Consider the following 20,501-nt stretch of genomic DNA (forward strand, 5'->3'; position numbering starts at 1 on the left):
GTACAAACATTAGTTTGAAGGTAATATAATCAGACAACACAAACTTATAAATGTCGAAAACTAAATAAAATACAGCAAGATGTGTTTTTTGTTTAACTTCAAATGCTTAAAGCAAAAAATAACAACTTAAATATTAAAAAAAATACATTAACAAATAAATCAAAATTTAAAAATAATAATGGAGGGAGTGTTGTTAGTTTATACAAAACTCTTCTTGAGTTTAATTTTTTGCTTAGTTTTCTTTGCATTTACACTTAGTAACATGTTTTTTTCGATTTCATTTTTTTCTTTAATTTTAGAGAACAAATTTTTTATAAATTTTGTTTAATGGTTTAGCACCGGCATAGGACACTTGCTGCTTCGTTTTTTAGGTATATGTGTTTTTCTTGTTTCCAAAGCAATACAAACAGCAGTGGGAAGCAAACGTATTCTATATATAAAATATCACTAAAACGTTTGGTTTTTAAGCAAAAATATAAGGGAATGTTTTTTTTCTTGTGTTGAACAACATTGGTATGTTTTGAGATTTAAAAAATTAATGAAACCTCATGGAGCAGTGTCAATAAATACGGGGAGAGATATGGTATTCATGTGCTCGATGTCTCAATAATTTTTAAATTCCAAAACAAATTTCAATGTTGTTGGAATTTCTGGTGGCCACTTTCATTAGGAATAGATGGCAAAACCTTTGAGAACATTAATATTTGGGAGAGTGTTTAAGGTCTTGTTTTTATTCCCAAAAGAACAGTAGCCAATTCGGGTCATGTGATGTTTGCATTTGGAAATCTGGAGAGAATTTCGAAAAGTTGATTAACTACTTCGGTTGCTTCCCACCAAGATAGACAGAGAAAGTAGGATACAACTGTTTGTATTGCAAAGGAGGTTTTTTTAAGAAATTAACATATCACATATTTCATTTGAAATACACAAATGTTCCACGATAAGTGTATTCAAGTGAAATAGGATTGGATTTTAATAATTCGTTAAATATCAAAAATGTTAATATTTTCCCGTTTTTATGTCGTTTTATGTGCGTTTCGTACATTAAATTTAAATTTCTTATAAAATATTTAACTTTTAAAGTATTTGTTTGTTTGTTTTTTGTTTTTGTTCTGTTAAGGAATTAGAGGAGGGGGACTTGGTTTTGTTCTTACAAAAATTTACAAAATATTGATTCTTCTCAAATACACAGATTCACACAATAATACAGAAATATACTTTTTTTGTCAACATACCGTACAATTAATTACAATTTGATTTTATTTTAATGTTTAACATTGTTCTTCTCTTTGTTGCTTATACGTAAGGGATTTTTATAAAGACATACTAATAGGAAGAGGGACAAGAGTTAAGGGATTGTTAGTTTATATTATTATCTTATGTTGGTGGCGGTCCATGTGGATAGGAGAGCATTGGCTCTAGGCTACGGGCAAATGTGTTTGAGAACATGCAGGTATAATCTTCACCGTGGGGCACAAGTGTGGCAACACCCAACAACAGTAACATGAGCGCTTGTATGGGGAGCGAGGCACGTGCAACACGGCCGAGGAATCTGGCGCCTCTGGCAAGTACGGTGGTATTTATGACATCTCCATCGGCAGCATCGCCATCGGCTTGGCTGTTGAATTTAATTAAATATGAAAAATCCAAAATTAATAAAAATTATAAACAAAAATGTCTGACCAAAACTTAATATAACTCAAAAAATATATGCAGAGTATTTTAATTAGCAATCCGATAAATTTTGCACTCAGATATTAAGTGCATTTTCATACAGCTCATCTATCTCATTCTGCATATATTTCTTTTCTCTTAACAAGCCTTTCTTCTATACATTCGACTTAAAGAATGGGTGTAGTACAGCGTGCGTTTCTAAATTTTTAAAATATTCTACAAAATGTTTTCTTTTTGAATTTCAAAACTTGAATAGTTCTTTTTAAAAAGATACACATTAAATAATAAAAATTAAACAAATTTCTACTCTACAACTACAAAGACAACAATATTTACTTTGCATTTTCAGTGTTTGGTGCGGCAGCCTGCATAGAAGAGGAAGAAGGTAATGTCGTTACAGATTGATCCAAAAGCTGTTATAAGAAAAAAATCATAAAAAAGAAATAAAAATCAAATTAACAACAAATTGAAAATAATAAAAAACAAATACAAATAAAAAATCAATACTGGTTTCATCAACAGTTCAATTTGTTGAACAAAACATTGTTACCAATTTCACTTATTTTCTTTGAATTGATTAAATACAAAAATAAATTTTCTCAAAGTGCTTAAAATTATAGTCGATAAGATATTTCACGTTTGGTTTAATGAAATAAAATTAAAAAAAACAAAAATAAGTATACAAATATGAAGACTTACCTCATTTGATAGCATATGTAACGATACACCCAAGTTGTCACCATCAACGCCGAGAACAGCACCCAATTTTACAATGTAAATGCCGGATAAACGACGCAATGATTGTAGTCTCAGTCTCAGATCGGTCAATCTAGAAAGGGTTCTTTAATTTAGTGTATGAGTTTGAAAGCTCTCGAGGGTTAAGGATAATGAGGGGTTAGCATGGGCGGACGAAAAAATTTCGAGTTCAAACAAAAAATTGCAAATCAAATGAATAACATCGCCGAAAATTTTGGTTGGTTGGTTTTGTTGGTGGGTTGAGGTTGGAGAACAGGGTGAATACAACGTAACGAGCCATGAAGAGTATTAATAAAATTTAATTTTGATAATAAAAAGCATTCCAAATAGAGTTATGAAAGGTTTAGAATTAAAATGGTTTGGATAATTTTGTTTTCGAGCGTTTGGTTTCATGAGAAGCAGTTGAAAGTCAATAGGTTTGGAATTCAACCTAAGATTTTCTATAGGTTTGTGTTAAATTCAAAATGGTAGAAGAATTTCAATGATCTCAGTTCTAAATAAATATAAATAAAGTCAACGATCTCAGTTCTAAACTAGATTTAATCTCAAACATGCACAAGCTGTCAATTTGCCTACAGTGCCCTATTGTGTCTACTTCACGTTTGTACATGGGAAATTTTAAACACTATAAGAGAGTTCAATGTCAACGTATTGTATTTTGTTGACTATTAAAATATGAATTGAAACACTGTCGATTGGTGTGGTAACGGATATCCCCTATTTGGCGCATATAAGGGACAATGGTCAGGGTCAAATAGTGTACAACATAAAAACATGATAAAAAGACAATCACTTGTTATACAGACGTATTACGACATAATTTCGTATTGCAGAAGAAGAAGAATAATAAACCTAAAATTACAAAATAAAATTCGAAAAAATTAGCAGGAAATATCTCGAAATTCTCTCTGGTATCCCATATTTTAGTCATGGAAACAAATTAATTTCAAATCACTACAATATAAACTACAACTACTAACGTGACAGGTGTACGGAATGAAATTAATATGACCCATTGCAAAATCCCAATATTGGACATTGGGTCTAGGCAAATTTCATCACCACACCTGCCCGTACATGAATCTATTTTTACGTAGGTACTCTACAAAGTTCTACGACACATTCACACAAGTAGAACGAAACACAAACATTTACAATTTCTATGCTGAATCCCATTTAGAAAATTTTCATCGTGCCGCCCTAAGGCTCCGGCATATAGATAACTTACCTTGCATACGTATGGCTGGACTCTTGTTCAGAACCTTCAACGGATTTGAGTAATTGATCGGCTGCGTCTTGTAGACTAACCACTCGTGGCTCACAACGTTCCAATTCACCACGTAAATCTTTGAATTTTTCAAATTTGGCTTGCAGAATGGCACGATCTTCGGTTAGGTCGACAGGTTCCGAGGCTTTTATATTGGCTTCGGTTTGCTGCAACCAAGCACAAAGTTCGTCTATGATCGAATGGAATTCACTGTTACCCATTAGAGCCGTTTGTAATTGGCCCTGCCATTTTGTGGCATTGATGCACACATTATTCCAACGTTCGTTATCCTGCTGCAGGCGATCTCTCAACTGACGGGCCTTTTCTGTGTCCAAAGTGTGTGTGGCCAAATGGTCTCCAACCACATTAAGGGAATTCACAATTGATTTGTGACTTTCCAGGTCAAGCAGGAATTCACGATGGTCTTGTACGACATCCTCCAGCAGTTCAATATTGGATGGAGGAGCGGATTGGGCCTTTTGAGTGCCTTCGGCGAATTGCAGCCATTGTTCGAGACGCCAGAGATCGTTGTCGATTTGTTGCCAGTTACGTTGTGTGCAGAGCGGACATGTTAGTCGCCCGATCTCGCTATAATTGCAAAAAATTGGATATTAATAAAACGTTCTATGATAGCTATTTGGGAATTTCTATAAACATATGTATGTATGTCATAAACCAAAAACCAGGACACGAACAAATTAAGCAGACATTTAGTGCCACTAACGATCGATGTTTTGATCCGTTAGTGGCTTAAATGAAATGCCATTTGGACGGATGAATGGATGATTGGTTAGGTGAGTGCTTAAACATGTTGGATAACTTACTGTGTACATTGGTATTTATAAGCAATTGGCAATTTGCTGCAGGTTATTTTATTGAGGCCGTAAAGCATTTGTAAAAGGCATAGATGATGACAATAGATGGTGTTTTTATACAACATATAGACAAGAGGTGGACGAAGGCATTGTGTTGGTGTTGGTCGTGTTATGTTATAATGATTTGTTATTAACAAAAGTGTGTAGTTTATGGAATGATAGGCATTGTTTGAAAAAGAGAACGCAAAGAAGTTAAAGTTAATTTTTTTATTCTAAGTACCAAAACCAATTCTAATTGCAATTTGTCCTTACTGGACTTGAAAGATCTTACCTTGAATTTTGATCGTTTTGCTGTCGCGCCTTCCATTGAGACTGTAGAGTAGCGTAACGTAACATCAACTCTGCCACTGTTTCGGTTTGGGCGTCTTCCTTGCTGGCATTGCATTCACTCAACAGCAGTTGGCTCAAATGTTTGACCAATTCCGTTGACGACTGGGCATTGCCCAATAGTTTAGACATCTTTTGCGGGCCTGGTTTTCTGGTACGATCGCATATTGTCTTCTGCAGATCATTGAGGTTAGTTTGACATTCCACAATGGCAGTTTCCAGTTCCATAATGTAGGCATCTTTGGCAGTAATTGAAGTTTCTCGTGCCATAGGGGCTTTGCGCAGTTTACGTTTGGATAAGGTATCTACTTGGACACCTGCATCTGACTCACCAACTTTTGTGGCAGTTATGGCAGCTTCAGCAGCGGCTGTACCCAGTGAGGCAGCTTTTGTTACCCATTCCATTTTTATGGTAGTTACCTTAGTTTGAATCTCACGCCATAAAGTCGTCAACTGTGTTAGCAATGTTATCATTGTCGTCAGATCTTCTTGCTTCTTTAGTTTACCCTTAGCTTCGGAAGCAAATTTATCAGCATTTTGAATTTGAGCTTCAACTTTTTGCAGTTTTCGCTCAAAGCTATCGATTTTACGCAGGGCTTCCTTGGCTTCTTCGGGAGTGGTTGGAGGCGATTCCATTAATTTTGCAATATCACCTTGAATTACACTCAAACTCTGTACAGCCTCGTCCTGGGCCTTTTTAAAGTCTCGATACAGAGCCAGCTCCTTATTGATGGTATCGGTTATGCCATGACATCTGCTGCTCAATTGTTTCCACTTAGTCAGCATCACTTTAGTTGGCATTGTCAATTTTTGAATGTTTTCAGGATCCACACCCGAACTGGAGGTCAATTTTGCGTATATATGTTCCAATTGCTTTAGGTTCGGTTCTTGACTTTCCAATTGCTTAAGTTTTTGTTCCACCGCCTGCTGTCTTTCCTGTACTTGTTCCTTGGACAATTTACTTAGATCACGTTCCAAGGCGGCAATTTCTGTCTCCTGATTTTGCAGCCAGGCTTTGTGTTCAGTGGTCAATTTGATTAGTTGTTGCAGCATATTCCAAACGGTGAGAATACGTTGTTTTCTCTCGGCCGATTGACTACAAACATGTTTCCAGCGGGTTTCTAGATTTTGTGCGGCTAAGGCAAGGTTGGCTGTATTGAGATGTGCTCTCCAGGTATCTGCATCGTTAAGAAGCATTTCCACCAGATTCAAGACTTCTCCCACATTGCTACTCTTCTGTTCCACAGACCGTTGGATTTTCTCGTGCTCTTTCAATTTGGCTTCAATGACGGGTGGAGTATATGAATCAAATGTCAAAGGTTTACCCAATTCCGATTCAACTTCGAACATCCATGATCGCAGAAGGGCAATGCGTTCCTCGAGACGTTGCAAGGTCATTTTGAGGTCGTTGATCTTGTTTGTACGCTGTTTACACAAGTACTTGATGCGATCCCATCTGTCAATCAATGTGTCAGATTTCTCTTGAACTTCCGAGCGTACTGCTTCGCCATGATGTGTTTGGTCAGCATACAATTGCATTATTTCTCGAGCCGACGACAGAAGCCATTCACGGTCCCTTTCACGAAGAGTTAGTTCGGTATTAATTTGTTTCTCCAATTGTTTGGCAAACTCTTCAGGATTGGCCACAGCCGAAATATCGGATGTGCGTTCCAATCGTTCTTCCAATTTGTCCAACCATTTGGATAGGCGCTCATATCGGTTCTTAAAGTTAGCCAAAAGCATGAGGCGTTCTTCAATCGTAGTGATTAGCGTCGATAGTTCATAGTCAATATCGGAGTGTTGCTGCCACAAAATCCAAATAGATTGGCGTATGGATTTCATATCATGAGGGCTGACGCACTCCTTGAGCTCCTCTTGCAGAACATTGAGACCTTCCAAGGTTGGGGTCAATTGCGACAAGACAACACGTTGATTTCTCAGTTGGCCTAAACAGTCTTGAATGGCTTCTTGGGAGATTGGCAGGTTAACTTCAGTCTTGGTTACCAGTTCCTGAGCGGTGCCCAGTTGATTTTGTACGTCGGCCACCTTTTGCTCATATTGCTTTTCCAAATCCTTAATTTTTGTCAGGAATCCAGACCAGGTCTCCAATGCAGCTTTAAGATTGTTGACCCTCTGCACTACAGATGCTTGCTCCATGCGCACTGACGTGGCCAAAGCATCGTCACAGAATTTTGTAAGTTCCTGTTGTTCATTTTTCAGCTTGGCACATAATTGCTCGCCAACTGGCATTTGATTTATTAAAATCTCCATGCGCTGTTGCAAGCGGTTGAGACGTTTTAGGTGTATATATCTGAGTTGGAGCGCACTTCGTTCTTTTTCCCGTTCCTTTAGCCATTCGAGTAGAACTTGCAAATCCTGTCGGTAACTGTTCCAAACATCCATTCGTCGTTCTAATTCTATATTGCGTTGCATAATACGCGACAAGGTCTCATTGTGCATATTTGTCAGCTGTTTGAACTGTTCACTAACTTCGGGTTCCTGTTGCTGTTCAGCCTCAGTGTGCGAAGCTAGAACATTTTGTTGCGAAACCAACAGATTCTGATGAATTTCACACAGGTGCTGTTGCTCCTTCAGAGCGGTGTAATCTTCTGGTATGGAGCACGACAGGAAGGACTGAACATGTTGTAAATACTGACGCCATAATCGGAAAGCCTCTGTTGAGTTCTGTGATCGCACTAGTCGGGAGGACAGACGATGATATTCCTGGAAGGTATCCTGAAATACCTTTTGCCATAATTCCAGAACCTCAATAATTGAAGTCTGATCACGCAATTGGCCACCATTCTCCAACAAGGGTAACGTATTATCTAGTTCGCGTTCCCTTAATTGTTTTAATTGCTCTTCGGTACGGGCCAATGTTTGCAAATGATTTCTTAAAATATTAAGTTGGTCCTCACTCTCTTTGGGTGTTCGAGATTCTTGACTGATATCCTATATAAGAAAAAATAAGGAAAAGAGTTGTTTTTATTCCACAATTATATTAATCAAACGATACAACTATGTCGGTGCATCAAATACGTTTGGAAATCTAAAAACTTGGGATTTGATTTCGTTGCACGCGTCTTATTGCCCTTCTATGGCTAGGCTACCACCACCACCACTAACATTCTGATAATGACCTCATCCATAATTTTGCACAAAAATCAATAGTGGAACAAACAACTACTTTACACATTCCACACAACATAGTAGGAATTGTGAGAACGTGGCTTGGCCATGTGCGTGTTAGACACCAAAGTTGAAGCGAACGAACATAGCAAAAAATTCATTTGATGTCCTCAGTTAGGAGTGTAGGCTATATACACACGGTCATAATGAGCGATGACCACGCAGCAAACTAAATGACTAACACAGCTAGGGGCTTGGTGGTGTATTTCGCATATTTCGTAATCGCTAGACCAGAAAATATCAAAGTGGATGTTACTGTTTAGGACATTAAGGATTTATTTCATTGAGGATTTACGTGATATACAAAGAATATTTTATCTTCCCACAATTTATTGTTATAACCCTACAAATACACACCTCAATCCGCTCCCACTCCTACAATTATCGATTCTTTTTCATTAAACTGTTAAGAGAATTTTCACGTTTGTTGTTGTTCTTTTCTAATATTTTCGAAATGGAAGTCTATAATAATTAACGAAAATTTGGCCAGGGTTTGCAAACAACCAGATGGCACGCACTAAAAACTAATAATACCTTCTGTTTTAGTTTATGGTCTGCACTGAACATATTCGTTTGTGCTTGAGAGAGAATGAGAATCAGATATGAATCTACAAAAACAAGCGAAACTTCGATAAAATCGATTTAAGATTTATTTCATTTTAAGATTCAATGACGCGTTAGAAGGAAATCTGCTTAGATATTCGATTCGCCTATTTATGTTCATTAGAAATTGTACACTTATATAACAACCATTGTAAGTGTGTAGCCGAACACTGGAAAAGTTCTACTGCGAAAACCTTTGTCGAAAAAACGAAGCCAATTACCGCCATAAAACACGTTTTGAACACTTAAATAATTGGTGTTTGGTTAATCGTTTGGCCTAAACATAGTTAGTTTATTTCCCAGTATATGCCCATTTATTGATAATTAAGACACAGACAATATGATAAATGGTGTATAACGTAGAAACACACATACCTGGCGCACATTGTCGAAGTATTCCTTGGCATCTGTACAATTCTTTTCAATTTCTTTTCGTTCACGCTCCTGGGCCTCGGCAACATTTGCTAATGTTGTAATGGCCTCCTTGCAGTTCTCTAGACGCTGGCCAAGCTCTTCCAATTCACCATGCATAAAGTTCGAGGCGTCCAAACCAATATCCGCTGCTATTTTCGAAACCATTTCGCGCAACTCTAACAGTTTGTCATCCTGGTTGTTTAGGTTGTCTTGACAGGCCTTAAAATAGAAATAGGTAAAAGAAAGTTGAAATAAATGCAAATAAAAATCCAAATCAAATAAGCAAGTGTGTCTTATGGCTATATTTAACAATGCAATCGCATTGCCATAGGGTCTATTTGGGGAACAGCGTTCCTCTTCACATAAGAAGCTATAAATACTTTATTTGCCGAATTTCACAGACAGTGAAAGTGACCGATATTTTGGCATCGCATTTGCAGGCTGATGCAAGTTCTTTTGCTTTATTTAGATTCATGTCATTCACTTGACTTACAATTCCATTGTTGTTGGTTGGTTAGTTGGCCGTTGTCATTTCACTAATATTTAATTCAAATATTATCGATTTTATTTTTACGTGAGTACGCTTATGTGGTCATACCAACTGACCATCTCTTATAAGTCAGTCACCTAACTTAAAACTCAACGCGACAACAGCCAATCGGTGCGGTGTGAATGGAGTAGAATGTTGTTTGGTTTCCGTTCGTCATACATGACATTTTGTAGGTATTTACACATGGGTTATATATTAGTATAAATATACACATGTATGTGTGTGCTTGTATCCTATATATCAATGACCATTTGTTTATAATATATTAATGTGTACGTGTATTTTTGTACTTTTATTATTAATTCTTCATAACATTTTAGATTAATGAATATTAAACACAAAATAAGAGAGATTTGAAAATGTTCAAACACTGAGAATACTCAGATTATTATTTGGATAAACGAAATTGGTTCCAATAAACCAAAAAATATATATTGAACAATACCAAAAGGCGAATTTGTTTTTTTATCGTTTTTTTCTTCTTCAGTGTATTGTGTATTTATGCATTATTGATTACAAAAAATTAAAGAAGGATATAATCAAACAACAATCACTAGCCCAAAAATATCTGACACACTTTTCGAAAATTGGTATTTTCATCGATTAATTGCAGGAATTATGTAAAGATACATAAGGGAAACGCTTAGCATTAAACCAGAAAAAGTGTATTGCAGAAAATCTAGTATAACGAACATGGAGTGTTACAAATCGAAGACGAAATTAACAAAGACCGAAGTTTAATATTTGGAAAATGCTGTTCGTTTGTTCGTATTGTAATCAACTATACTAAATTAACATAAAAGTTCGATATTTCCATATCAATTAGACGGGAAATCTAAAAATTGTATGTATAGTCATCCCTAACATTAATTTCACTTTCAACAGAATTAGATTTAAGAACTTTTATCTTTTTTTAAGAAAATCACTATTTCACTTTCGCTGACTTCGAAATGAGCTAAGAACAAAAAAAATGTAAATGATAAGGCATTTGTTTTACTAGCAGCAAGTGACGGAATTCTTTAAGATTAAAACAATAATTATTTTCTCAACTACAGTGGCAGGCTGGTTGGCTGATAAGAACTCTCTTGAGCTCAAAATAACAACAAAATTCTATGTGTTTTTAACCATTTAACCAAACATTCCTACACCCCTTGTTGTGGTCTGGGAAGTTTGTTGGCATTTTTGTGTTAAAAGTTTTTTTTTTTTTTTGTTTTGTGGAACTTACCTTGGCATGTTGCATTGATTCCATGGGTTGTTTGAAGGTCTTCACCGTATCCATTTGTTGTTCAATATATTCCTTGACTTGAGCTGAGGCGTTATGATATTTATGCCAAAGTTCTACAGCACGCTGGTAACGTGTACATAAGCTCTGTAGGTTATCGGATGTATCATTCCAGGCTACGACAGCTTCTTGGACGGCTGATTCGATTTGCTCAACTATCTGAACATCACAAGTTTCGATTAGAGGTTTTGCCGATGTCTGTAAATCATCTAACAAAGTCTCGCGATTTTGTAAATCACCAGCGAGTCCCTTAATTAGAAATAAATGAAATATTTAGTTATTCAATTTGTTAAAAAACTTTCGATTTCGATCAAAATTTCTCAACATAATAATTTAAATTCGTTTTTAATACACTGCTTTTTCCAACGTTCTTTCGTCGTTTGAGTTACAATATTCGTATCATTTTTGTAGCAACCGATTTATACAATCCGGCCACAACCGAACACGTCTTTATTGTCTTCTAGTTTTGCATTAACTAAACGACGTACAAATACACTAGTCAGCCAGTCAGTCTCTTGAAAAAATGAACACTTATTTTGGTTTGTCACACTCACTCTCCCAGTGGCTTTGGCGCTTTTTTCCCCGAGACAGTTGTAAACGAATTATGTAGCCGGTGGCACTGTTATCAAATTCCCCACAACTGGTGGACGAGTTAAACGTAATAATGATGATGATGTTTTGTTTGTTGTTGTTTTTTCTTGCTGTTTGAGTGTATTTGGATAATCTTTACTAATTTATTATAAATAATTTTAAAGAAAATTGAAGCAAGTGCGTTTGGTGTAACTCCATCTACCGCTGACAACTAATTACTTCATGTTTCTATTTGGTCATAGTAACTTATAGGTCTTCCAACTAACTGACTACCATAACGGCCAATGACCAAACTAAAGTGAATGGTCACTCTGACTACCTAAGTCACATTGTTGTTGTTGTTGTTATATATTTACTGAGTCTCATTCTATTTTCCACCTATGGCCAGGCAGGCGTACATACATATTCCGTCCCAATAGACAGACACTGTGTCTGTCCGGATACGCACATCAACGACATACGAACATATGCCAAAATCCTACAGAAAAACACAGATAGTAGATGTTTATGTTTTACATTATGACGATTTTTCATATTTCGAGTTGGACTTATCGCCACTATTCAATGTGTTTATTACAGTAATATTTGATTTTCCAAATGCAGTAAGTATTTGGAAAAGCACAGTGGGTAGGAAACAAAAAGATTTGTTTTAAATCCTGGGGTTACATTTCCAGGTTTATTTTAAATTTTATAAATTTCCAGAAAATTAGTGTCCATGTGATAATAATACCAAATCAATATTGGACTATTGAAGAGCAGTTGACTGGCTGAAATTTGTCCACATGTGGATAATATTCGTATCATTTGTCAAGGAAATGCTTTTTTGTATGTTACCACTAACTTCAAAGGAGGTAAAGCTCTTCAAATTAATAAAGGAAAAAATTTCGATTAATAAAATATTCTTGCAGGATTTTCCCATAAAACTTCATTACGAATTGCAGTTCTAGGATGCTTAATTTGTATTTATTGGTATTATGAAATATGAATGTAAGTCATGTATTAAATAATTTAAATTTTTTCGATTCGTTACAGTCCAGAATGTATTTGTTGTTTAGAAATAAATGACGCTTATTTTCATACATTCCCGGAACACTGTGACTTATTTTAACTCTTAACCTATGACATGTTTATTTTCAAAATAAATACATATGTGTGTCACTTGTGATACCCATATGGTAATGTTTTTTTGAGTGTGAAAAACAAAAATAAGGTCATTAACAATATTGACACAACAAAACAACAACAAAAGCAAGTAGGCAGGTACCGGATATTATAGGGAAATATTGTTGAGGGTCAAAAGAGTGTGTCTGTCTTTTCGCGAACCATTTCGCCCACATTGTGGATAACTGATAAACACAAACGGAAGTAGGTAAAAATGGTAATCATAACAACCCGAATATATGGAAAATATATTTGTCTTAGGTCAAGTAATTGATTAGAAATACGACGATAAGAACGCTTATTATCGTTGACATCAAATGATGGAATAGTCTATAAATTTCACATATTCATAAAATATAAAAAGTTGGTTAATATTCTCTTCCACTTACCTCTAGACGTTCAGTGGCTTTACGCAAGCGCTCGTAATCGACTTGTCCATGGACCTTCAACAACTCCATCATAAAATCGGTCTCCTGCACAGAATTGTGCACCAGTTCCAATTGCCGTTCGTAACGCATCCACAGAGCTAAGCGATTACGCAATATTGTCATAATATTGGTACATTTGCTCTCAAGGAATGCGTGATCGTCCTGTAATTGTGATATATCACGTTCCAATTTAACCGGCGACACCGACATTTTCAAGCGCATTGGTAGCGTGTGCAACATTTGACGTATACGCATAATTTCCTGCCAGGCTCCAATTAGGTCATCGCCTACCGATTGGCAATCGACAACGGCCTTTTCAATGGCATCGCTTCCCAACTTTTCGGCACTCTCACATTCATCAAGAATAACGGAAAGTTTTGCATGGTGTTTGCGAAGATTTGAGATGCCCTCTTGAATAGCTTGTAGCTGTTGTTTAAGTACTCCAGCGCCCTCTAGTTCCTCTGCAATTTGGGTGGTGATCTTGTGAGAGAGAGCAAATAGTTCGCCCACCTTTTCTGGCTCTATGGCGGGCTCCTGCAGACCAATTCTACCCAATTCGTTGCCTATGAAACCTACACGTGTGCGTAGCACCTGCAAGCGTTCGATGTAAAGGCTCAGTTCTTCGTCATTTTTGATGACTCCCTTCATGCTGGTCATGGTCAAGTAGATTTCTTGCAATTCTCTCTCCACCAATTTCAGTTTATCTTCGGGAGCTACGTCTTCCGAGGACAGAGAGCGGACAATTTGATTTTGTATACGTTCAATGTCTTGGGCGAGAGCATTGCATCTATCCTCCAATTGAGCATGGAACTGTCTCTGTAGCATTTCATCGGCTAGTGGTATAACTTGCAGTGATTTTTCGAAGCTATTGCCGGCCTCCGTGCGAATGTTGTTGTGCATTTCGAATTGAGCCTTGATTTCCCAGAATTGGCGCATATGTTCGATCGGTTGCTCCAATGGATATTCGGGAATTTGTATTTGTTTCAATTCTTTTTCACTGTCGCGCACAAATGTCTCCATTTTATCTGTTTGGTTGACATACTGTGTCCAGATATCCTTGAACACAAGCAAACGATGCAAGTACACTGAGACTTCTTCCCGCAACTTAAGGAGGACTATCAACGCCTCATTGGTTTCCTCTACCAAGTTAGGGGCCTGTATTAAGTCTTGTAACTTATTGGCAATATTTGAAATGTGGGTCATCTTGACGTAGTGGTGTGAAATATCCTGGCTCAACGATTGGTAGAGGGTGGTGTATTGGTCATAGTCGGCGGATGTAACAGCCGACAGGTCGGGTACTCTTTGCTGAGCCACTTGCAACCATTGTAATTCTTCCTTCATGCCTTTCTCCAGGACGGTCCATTTCGAGGCAGCTTGTACTAATTTCGAGGACCTTTCCGATGCCTTCTCCAATAGGATGGTGGCTCTGTTGTACAATTCCTTGTGCAGTTCGGAGTGCTTATCTCTGGTCTCACTATCAATATTCTCTTCAAGGGATTCAAGCATAGCTCGACAGTGACTGAGGTTGACAAAGAATTTACGATGTTTCTGTACCTCATTATTCAGTTGCTCCAAACTATTCGTTACAATCGGACCATCGACCATTTTGTCGGCCAAAACGGTGATATTGGTGAACTCTTTCAATGTTTGCTCATATTCGTCGGCTAAGGCCTGCAATTGCAGGAGGCGATCTCTTTCGGCAATGATGTTGTTGTTAATGTTGCGACAAGCCTCGTGTGCAGTGTATATATCTTGTGGCACCTTTTTGCCAGGGAAATCTCTTTGGAATGCGCGAGCATTCAACATAAGCTGGGCAATTTGGCTTAGGGTAGAGTTATTTTGGGTTTCCAATTCATCCAAGGATGACAATTTTTGTTTCAGAGTTCCGTCTTGGTTAACAATCGTCTCATAGCGTTCCTGCAAATCTTCCAAAAGTCCTGATATGCGATTAACCAACACAACAAAGTTATTCCATTTTTCAAGGTCCTTAATATCTTGATCTTGGTTGTCGTGCGTCTTTTCCTGAACAGCACTGACGTGCATCTTCAACGCATCCACGCACTGCTGAACTTCGGGTTGTTTCAGAGTATCCGATTTGCAGAGTTGACCTTCCAATTGGTCTACACTCTGGCCAATGATACTCAACTCATCATTGAGTTCGTTGTAGTTCTTGACTTTTTCCTCCGAAGGGCCGTCATTGGTCTGTTGGCGTATCAAATACACACGATATTCAATTGTCTCCAACCAGGTGGAAATTTTTTCAATTACTGTAATAACGGTTGTTTGTATTACTTTCTCATTTCCGCCCTCCAAAGCCTTCTCCAAATCAGTCAAGCTATCATTAACCTCTTGAACTCTTTGGTCCAAGGGTACTTCCTTTATTTGCTGCGAGAGTGTGGCCAAATGCAAAACATTGCTTAAAGGAGTTTGCTGAGTTTCAGCGTCTTTTAAGTGTTTCATCCGACCTCCGATCGACTGTTTAGCCTCTTTCCAAGGATCTTGGCGCTCTATAATAATTGTCTGCTGTCCGGGATAATGCAAAAGACTTTCAGACAAAATGAGAGCTTGAGATGCATCCTTAGCGACTGGCTGTTCTTTGGGAATATTTGCAGCCGCATTAATCCATAAACTCTCCTCGTGTCGAATGGTTTCGTCATCGTTATCTGGTCCAGGTGTTATGGGCACAGCAATTTCTTCCATTGGAGAAGTAACTTCTTCAATGGTCACCGTAGATGTGGGTCTGGAACGTGGTTTAGATGTTTGTTGGCCTGCAATACTGACTTTGTTTTGCTCGCTAACATGGACCGGTAAATCGGGAAATTGTTCAATGACTGTGGTTTTGGTGATTTGCAATTGCACCGTCTGCGGCCTCTTGGCATCGCCGGGTTGAACAGAAATCTTGGGTTCAGTATCATGGGCATCATCGAATTCTACATGTACATTTATTTCGGAAACGTCATCACTTGAAGGCACGCCTTCTTCTTCCTTCTGAGATTTCTTATCTTTCTTGGGCAATTCAATAGTTTCGGTGTGTTCGAATACCACAGGTTGAACATCAGAGACATCCGAATCAGGTGGTAAAGTGACTGTGGTTTGTATTTCCAAATTGTATGGTTCGCTTGATGAGAGTGATGAATCTTCCGAGGTTGATCCAACTTCGACCGCCAGAGATGGTTCTTCACGAGGAGATGTTTGACTCTGGCTAGTTGATGTTAGGACAAGCTCCAATGTCGACGTTTGTTGTTCTCTTTGTTGAATAGGAACATTTTCAACCTCTTGAGATTCAGGTGTCAATGTCTGAACATATGACTCATTCATTGGTTTTTGTTCGGTAGCAGTAAATTGTTCACAGGTTTCCATTCTCGGTTCGGGCAGTTCAATAGCGACATCATCAATTAACTCTCTAACCAATGGGTTTATAACATCAGCCGTGGAAACTTCAGGTTGTTGTGGAGAATCTCTGGGTGTTGTTTGCAATTCCTTTTCCAGGGTAGATATAACTACAGTTTGACTGAAAGTATGGCTCGTTTCTGGTTTCATTTCCTGTTCAGTTTGAACTTGCTCTGAGGCAGTTTCAGTCGGCATTTGATCATCTGTTGGTATTATTTTCTCATCATGTTGCTGCATTGTTTCGGTTTGCACCTCTGTTTCGTTGACATCAACAATAAGGGTTTGAGATTCCATTTCTTTGTTTTCCGGCAAAACTTCCAAGCTAGTTTGTTGGGCCATATCTTCCACTGCTGGACGTGGTGAAGTCTGGATTTCTTTAACATCTTTCTCAGTTTCAATTGGTTCCTTTACATGCGGTAGTTCCTCGCGAGGTGTGGTCTGTTGTTGCTCATCTTGGACATATGTCAATTCAACGACATCCACTGGAACTACAATTTCCTTAATGGGCTCACGTGGTGTATCAGATTCGGATGTTATAACGGCTTCTTCAACAACACGCACCGTTGTCTCTGCAGTAATACTGGAAGCTTCACTATCTGGGCTAAGTTCCAAAACGGCCTCTTGATGAATTTTGCCCTCCGATTCCAAACTTTCTGAAGGCAGACTTGTATCATATTCCAATGATGAAAGAGGTACATGGCTATCATCATCAGCTGGGGCTTTGATGGGTTGTTTCTTCTTATTAAACTTTTTCTTTTTATCGTCATCACTTTCTTCGTCGATTGTTGTGGTATCGGGTTCATAGCCAATTTCTGAGACGGTAGATACTTCTTCAGTCTCTGGTACAATTGGTTCTTCAGTTGCGATTTCGGCTACTGGAGATTCTACATTTTCTAATTTTGGTTCTTCCACTTCCGACATCGGCTTCGGCTTCTTCTTTTTCTTTTTACTTCGTTTGGTGTCAGCTTCATCATAATCATCGGAGTCTATTGGGACTTTTCCGGTTTCAATTATGGTCATGGTTACCTTTGGTTGACCAGAAGCTGTTGGGCGTGTGTCTTCAGATTCGGTCATTACAACCTTCAGAACACTAGAACCATTATGTTCAATAGATGGAGCCGTCATGGTGATAGGAGAAGCAGTGGCTTCCCCAGTAATGAATAATTGTGTTGTGGATTTTATATCTAGTTTTGGCTTTTCTTCATTTGGTTTCACCATGAATTGATCTTCGGTAGATATTTCGGATTCTACAATGCTTTCAGTTGATAGAACATCCTCAGTTGGCGCCTGTCCTTCGCGAGTAATAATGTGCGAGATTTCTTCAGCTTCGGAAATGGGTTTCGATACACCAGGCAACGTGGTTTCCACCGTAGTCTTTACAATTGTAATAGTTGCTTTACCCGGCGCGGGCTCGATTTCTTGTGGAATAGAATCTTCTGGGAGAGCTTCAGGCTCTTTAAGTGACATTGGTTGCGGCTTTTCACTTTCAAGGAATTGAGCTGTCACTTCTTGCGGAGTTTCCTTTGCGTCAGTCAATTTATCTGGAATTACATCCATCAATTCCTGTTTTTCGCTCATAAGGAATTTGTCCGTGGCTTCCATAGGTGCATCGGGACTTAATTGCTCATATGCTGCTGTGTGTGGTAGAGAAGTCTGATCTGTTGTAGACATAGGTTCAGTGGGCATTGTTTCCTTTACATCGACTGGAACAGCTGGCGTTGTAGTTGCCTGTGTCTCAATAACATCAATTGGATGACTGTCGATATTTTCTTCAGTTGTGGTGACGGTAGTTGTTACTGTTATTGGCTGAACATGAATTTCCTCGGGCTGAACAGTTCTTTCAAATGCATATCTTTCCAATGACACTGGGTAACCAGTTTCATCATTTAGAGGCCAAATAGGTTCAATGTTTGTGGTAACCTTTGGTGGGCTTACTGGCGTTTCAGTGTGTTGAGAGAATTCAATATCTGTGGGCTGTAGATGGTGTTTAACAGGCCATATGTCATGGATATCTTCCACAACGGGCACCTCCTCGTCCTGCTGCTGCACTAATTGTACTGAAACATTGGAACTAATTGTTGGTTCGACTTCTTTTCGATCTGGTTGTTCTACTATGGTGTCTCTGACAACTTTCTCAACTACTACATTAGGTGCAGGCAAGTCAACAATTTCTACTGGTGCTTCATGGATTGGACTTTCAGGAGTTTCTGTTGTTTTGTTTGTTCTTTCTGTAGTTTCAGCAATGGGCTGTTGTTGTTGTTGTTGTGTTTCGTGTTTTGTGGTTGGAGTCGTTTGGGTGGTTGTGGTGGTAATAGTAGTGGAATCAATATCAAATACCTGTTGTGGTGTAGATGCAGATCCTGCATCAGTCATGTCGGTGGAGATTTCCTGAATAACTACTCCAGGTTCTTGGGTCAAGCGGATGAATTCTTCCTCGGTAACCACTTTGCCATTAACAGTGCGTATAATGTTAACATTTACTTCTGGTGGGATTTCCTCTTCGGTTACCTCAACCTCTTCAGGCTCTTCAACCACTTCCTCGGTAACATGCTCCACACCATCAATGATAACTATACGCTTGATGATCTTTCGCGTCTTACGAACAATTTTCCGTGTAACCTGTTGGACAATGGCTTGAATTGTGCTTTGGTTTACACCTTCCGCCGTAACCAGCTCAATTTGTTTAGGGTCGATTGTCATAGGCGACTCAGTACCTTCACGAACTTCTTCGTATTTCACGATTTCTGGCGGAGTTTCAAATTCTTTAACAACTACAGCCTCGGGATTGGATCCATCAACCAGAGTACCACGGGTTTGTTGGGTAACAACAGTGCTATAGCCCTTCTTATCGTCGCCGCTTGTATCAATAGTTTGTATATTTTCCAAATTGATCTGGTCGGTTGATTGGACTTGAATATTACCATCAGCGTCGGTTACTGTGGCAATGGTACTAACCTGTTGCTGTTGTACAATTTCTTGACGACTGCGGGTGACCTTTTTGAGCAGAAAGTGTTTGGTGCCATCGGGTGCAACCACCACTACGGTGGTGGTTTCATCTGGCTCAACAAATGTTGTTTCAAATGTCGAGGGTACATTTTTCAATACCAATTCAGTAGATCTTTCGATATCACCTTGTGGTTTTTGGTGATAACGAGCTTCAATTTCAACATTTTCCTGTTGCTCGGGAACCTCGACATTCGGTACGGTATCGATTTTAATTGTTTCTTGACCAAATTGTTTTATTTGAGTAATTGTAATATTTTCAGTTGGTTTCACCTCCTTGTGGGTTTGCATTGCCATTTCGGCAGTTTCCACTTCTTTTGGCAGTTCTACCAAAGGCAAACTAGTTTGAGCCTCAACCGTGACACTTTCTTTCAACACCGGCTGGGGTTTCTCCAGACTGGCTGATGTTTGAGTTTCAACATTGTGAACCACAGGTATTACCTCTTCCTCTGGCATGGGACTTGAGCCAACTGTGCTATCATTGGAGGCGAGAGATTCATCAACTTTGCTCACAGGTGGTTGTATGGCCTGATCTTCTAGAATTCTCTTGCGACGTTCATCCTCTTCTTTGGCCCTTCTTAGTTCAACAATCCTGTTTTCAATTGTAAATATGCGTTTGGTGGCAACAGAAATCTGTTCTCTCAAGATTGTAATGACATATTGCAATTGCTCAATGAGACTATTGGCCATGGGCGCTACATCCTCGTGAGCCAATAACAGCTTGGTTCTACCTGTTAAGTCTTCCAATGATTGTTGCCTTTCCTTCAAGGTTCGCAAGAGATTTTGACTCTTTTCAACGTGTAACTTCAATGTGGGTTCATCGGTTGGACTATCAGCGGTCAATTCAAAATCTTTGAGTTCTTGGGTAACTTCACGTATCCAACTTTCGATTGTTGTCAAATCCTGTTGATATTCTTCAAGTTCTTGGGTGCGTTTCTTTTGACCGTGTACTGCGGCCTGTAGATAAAACAAAAACAGAACGAATTAAGTG

General features: G+C 38.4%; 1 protein-coding gene across 1 annotated transcript in view; it reads right to left on the reverse strand.

Moving 5' to 3' along the window:
* Positions 1 to 1,342: 1,342 nt before the first annotated feature.
* LOC133333316 (titin) overlaps positions 1,343 to 20,501 on the reverse strand; it is a 173,513-nt gene continuing 154,354 nt past the window's right edge. The window contains exons 27-34 of the mRNA XM_061541630.1: positions 13,079 to 20,467; positions 10,881 to 11,186; positions 9,067 to 9,324; positions 4,844 to 7,851; positions 3,659 to 4,285; positions 2,374 to 2,515; positions 2,011 to 2,087; positions 1,343 to 1,618 (exon numbers count right to left, since the gene is read on the reverse strand). Of these exons, the coding sequence (XP_061397614.1) occupies positions 1,378 to 1,618; positions 2,011 to 2,087; positions 2,374 to 2,515; positions 3,659 to 4,285; positions 4,844 to 7,851; positions 9,067 to 9,324; positions 10,881 to 11,186; positions 13,079 to 20,467 (12,048 nt within the window). The 3' untranslated portion in view covers positions 1,343 to 1,377. The remainder of the gene's footprint in view (positions 1,619 to 2,010; positions 2,088 to 2,373; positions 2,516 to 3,658; positions 4,286 to 4,843; positions 7,852 to 9,066; positions 9,325 to 10,880; positions 11,187 to 13,078; positions 20,468 to 20,501) is intronic.

Source organism: Musca vetustissima, unplaced genomic scaffold, assembly GCF_032173495.1.
Source record: "Musca vetustissima isolate MV318-11 ecotype Yass unplaced genomic scaffold, APGP_CSIRO_Mvet_v1 utg13749, whole genome shotgun sequence".
NCBI lineage: Eukaryota > Metazoa > Arthropoda > Insecta > Diptera > Muscidae > Musca > Musca vetustissima.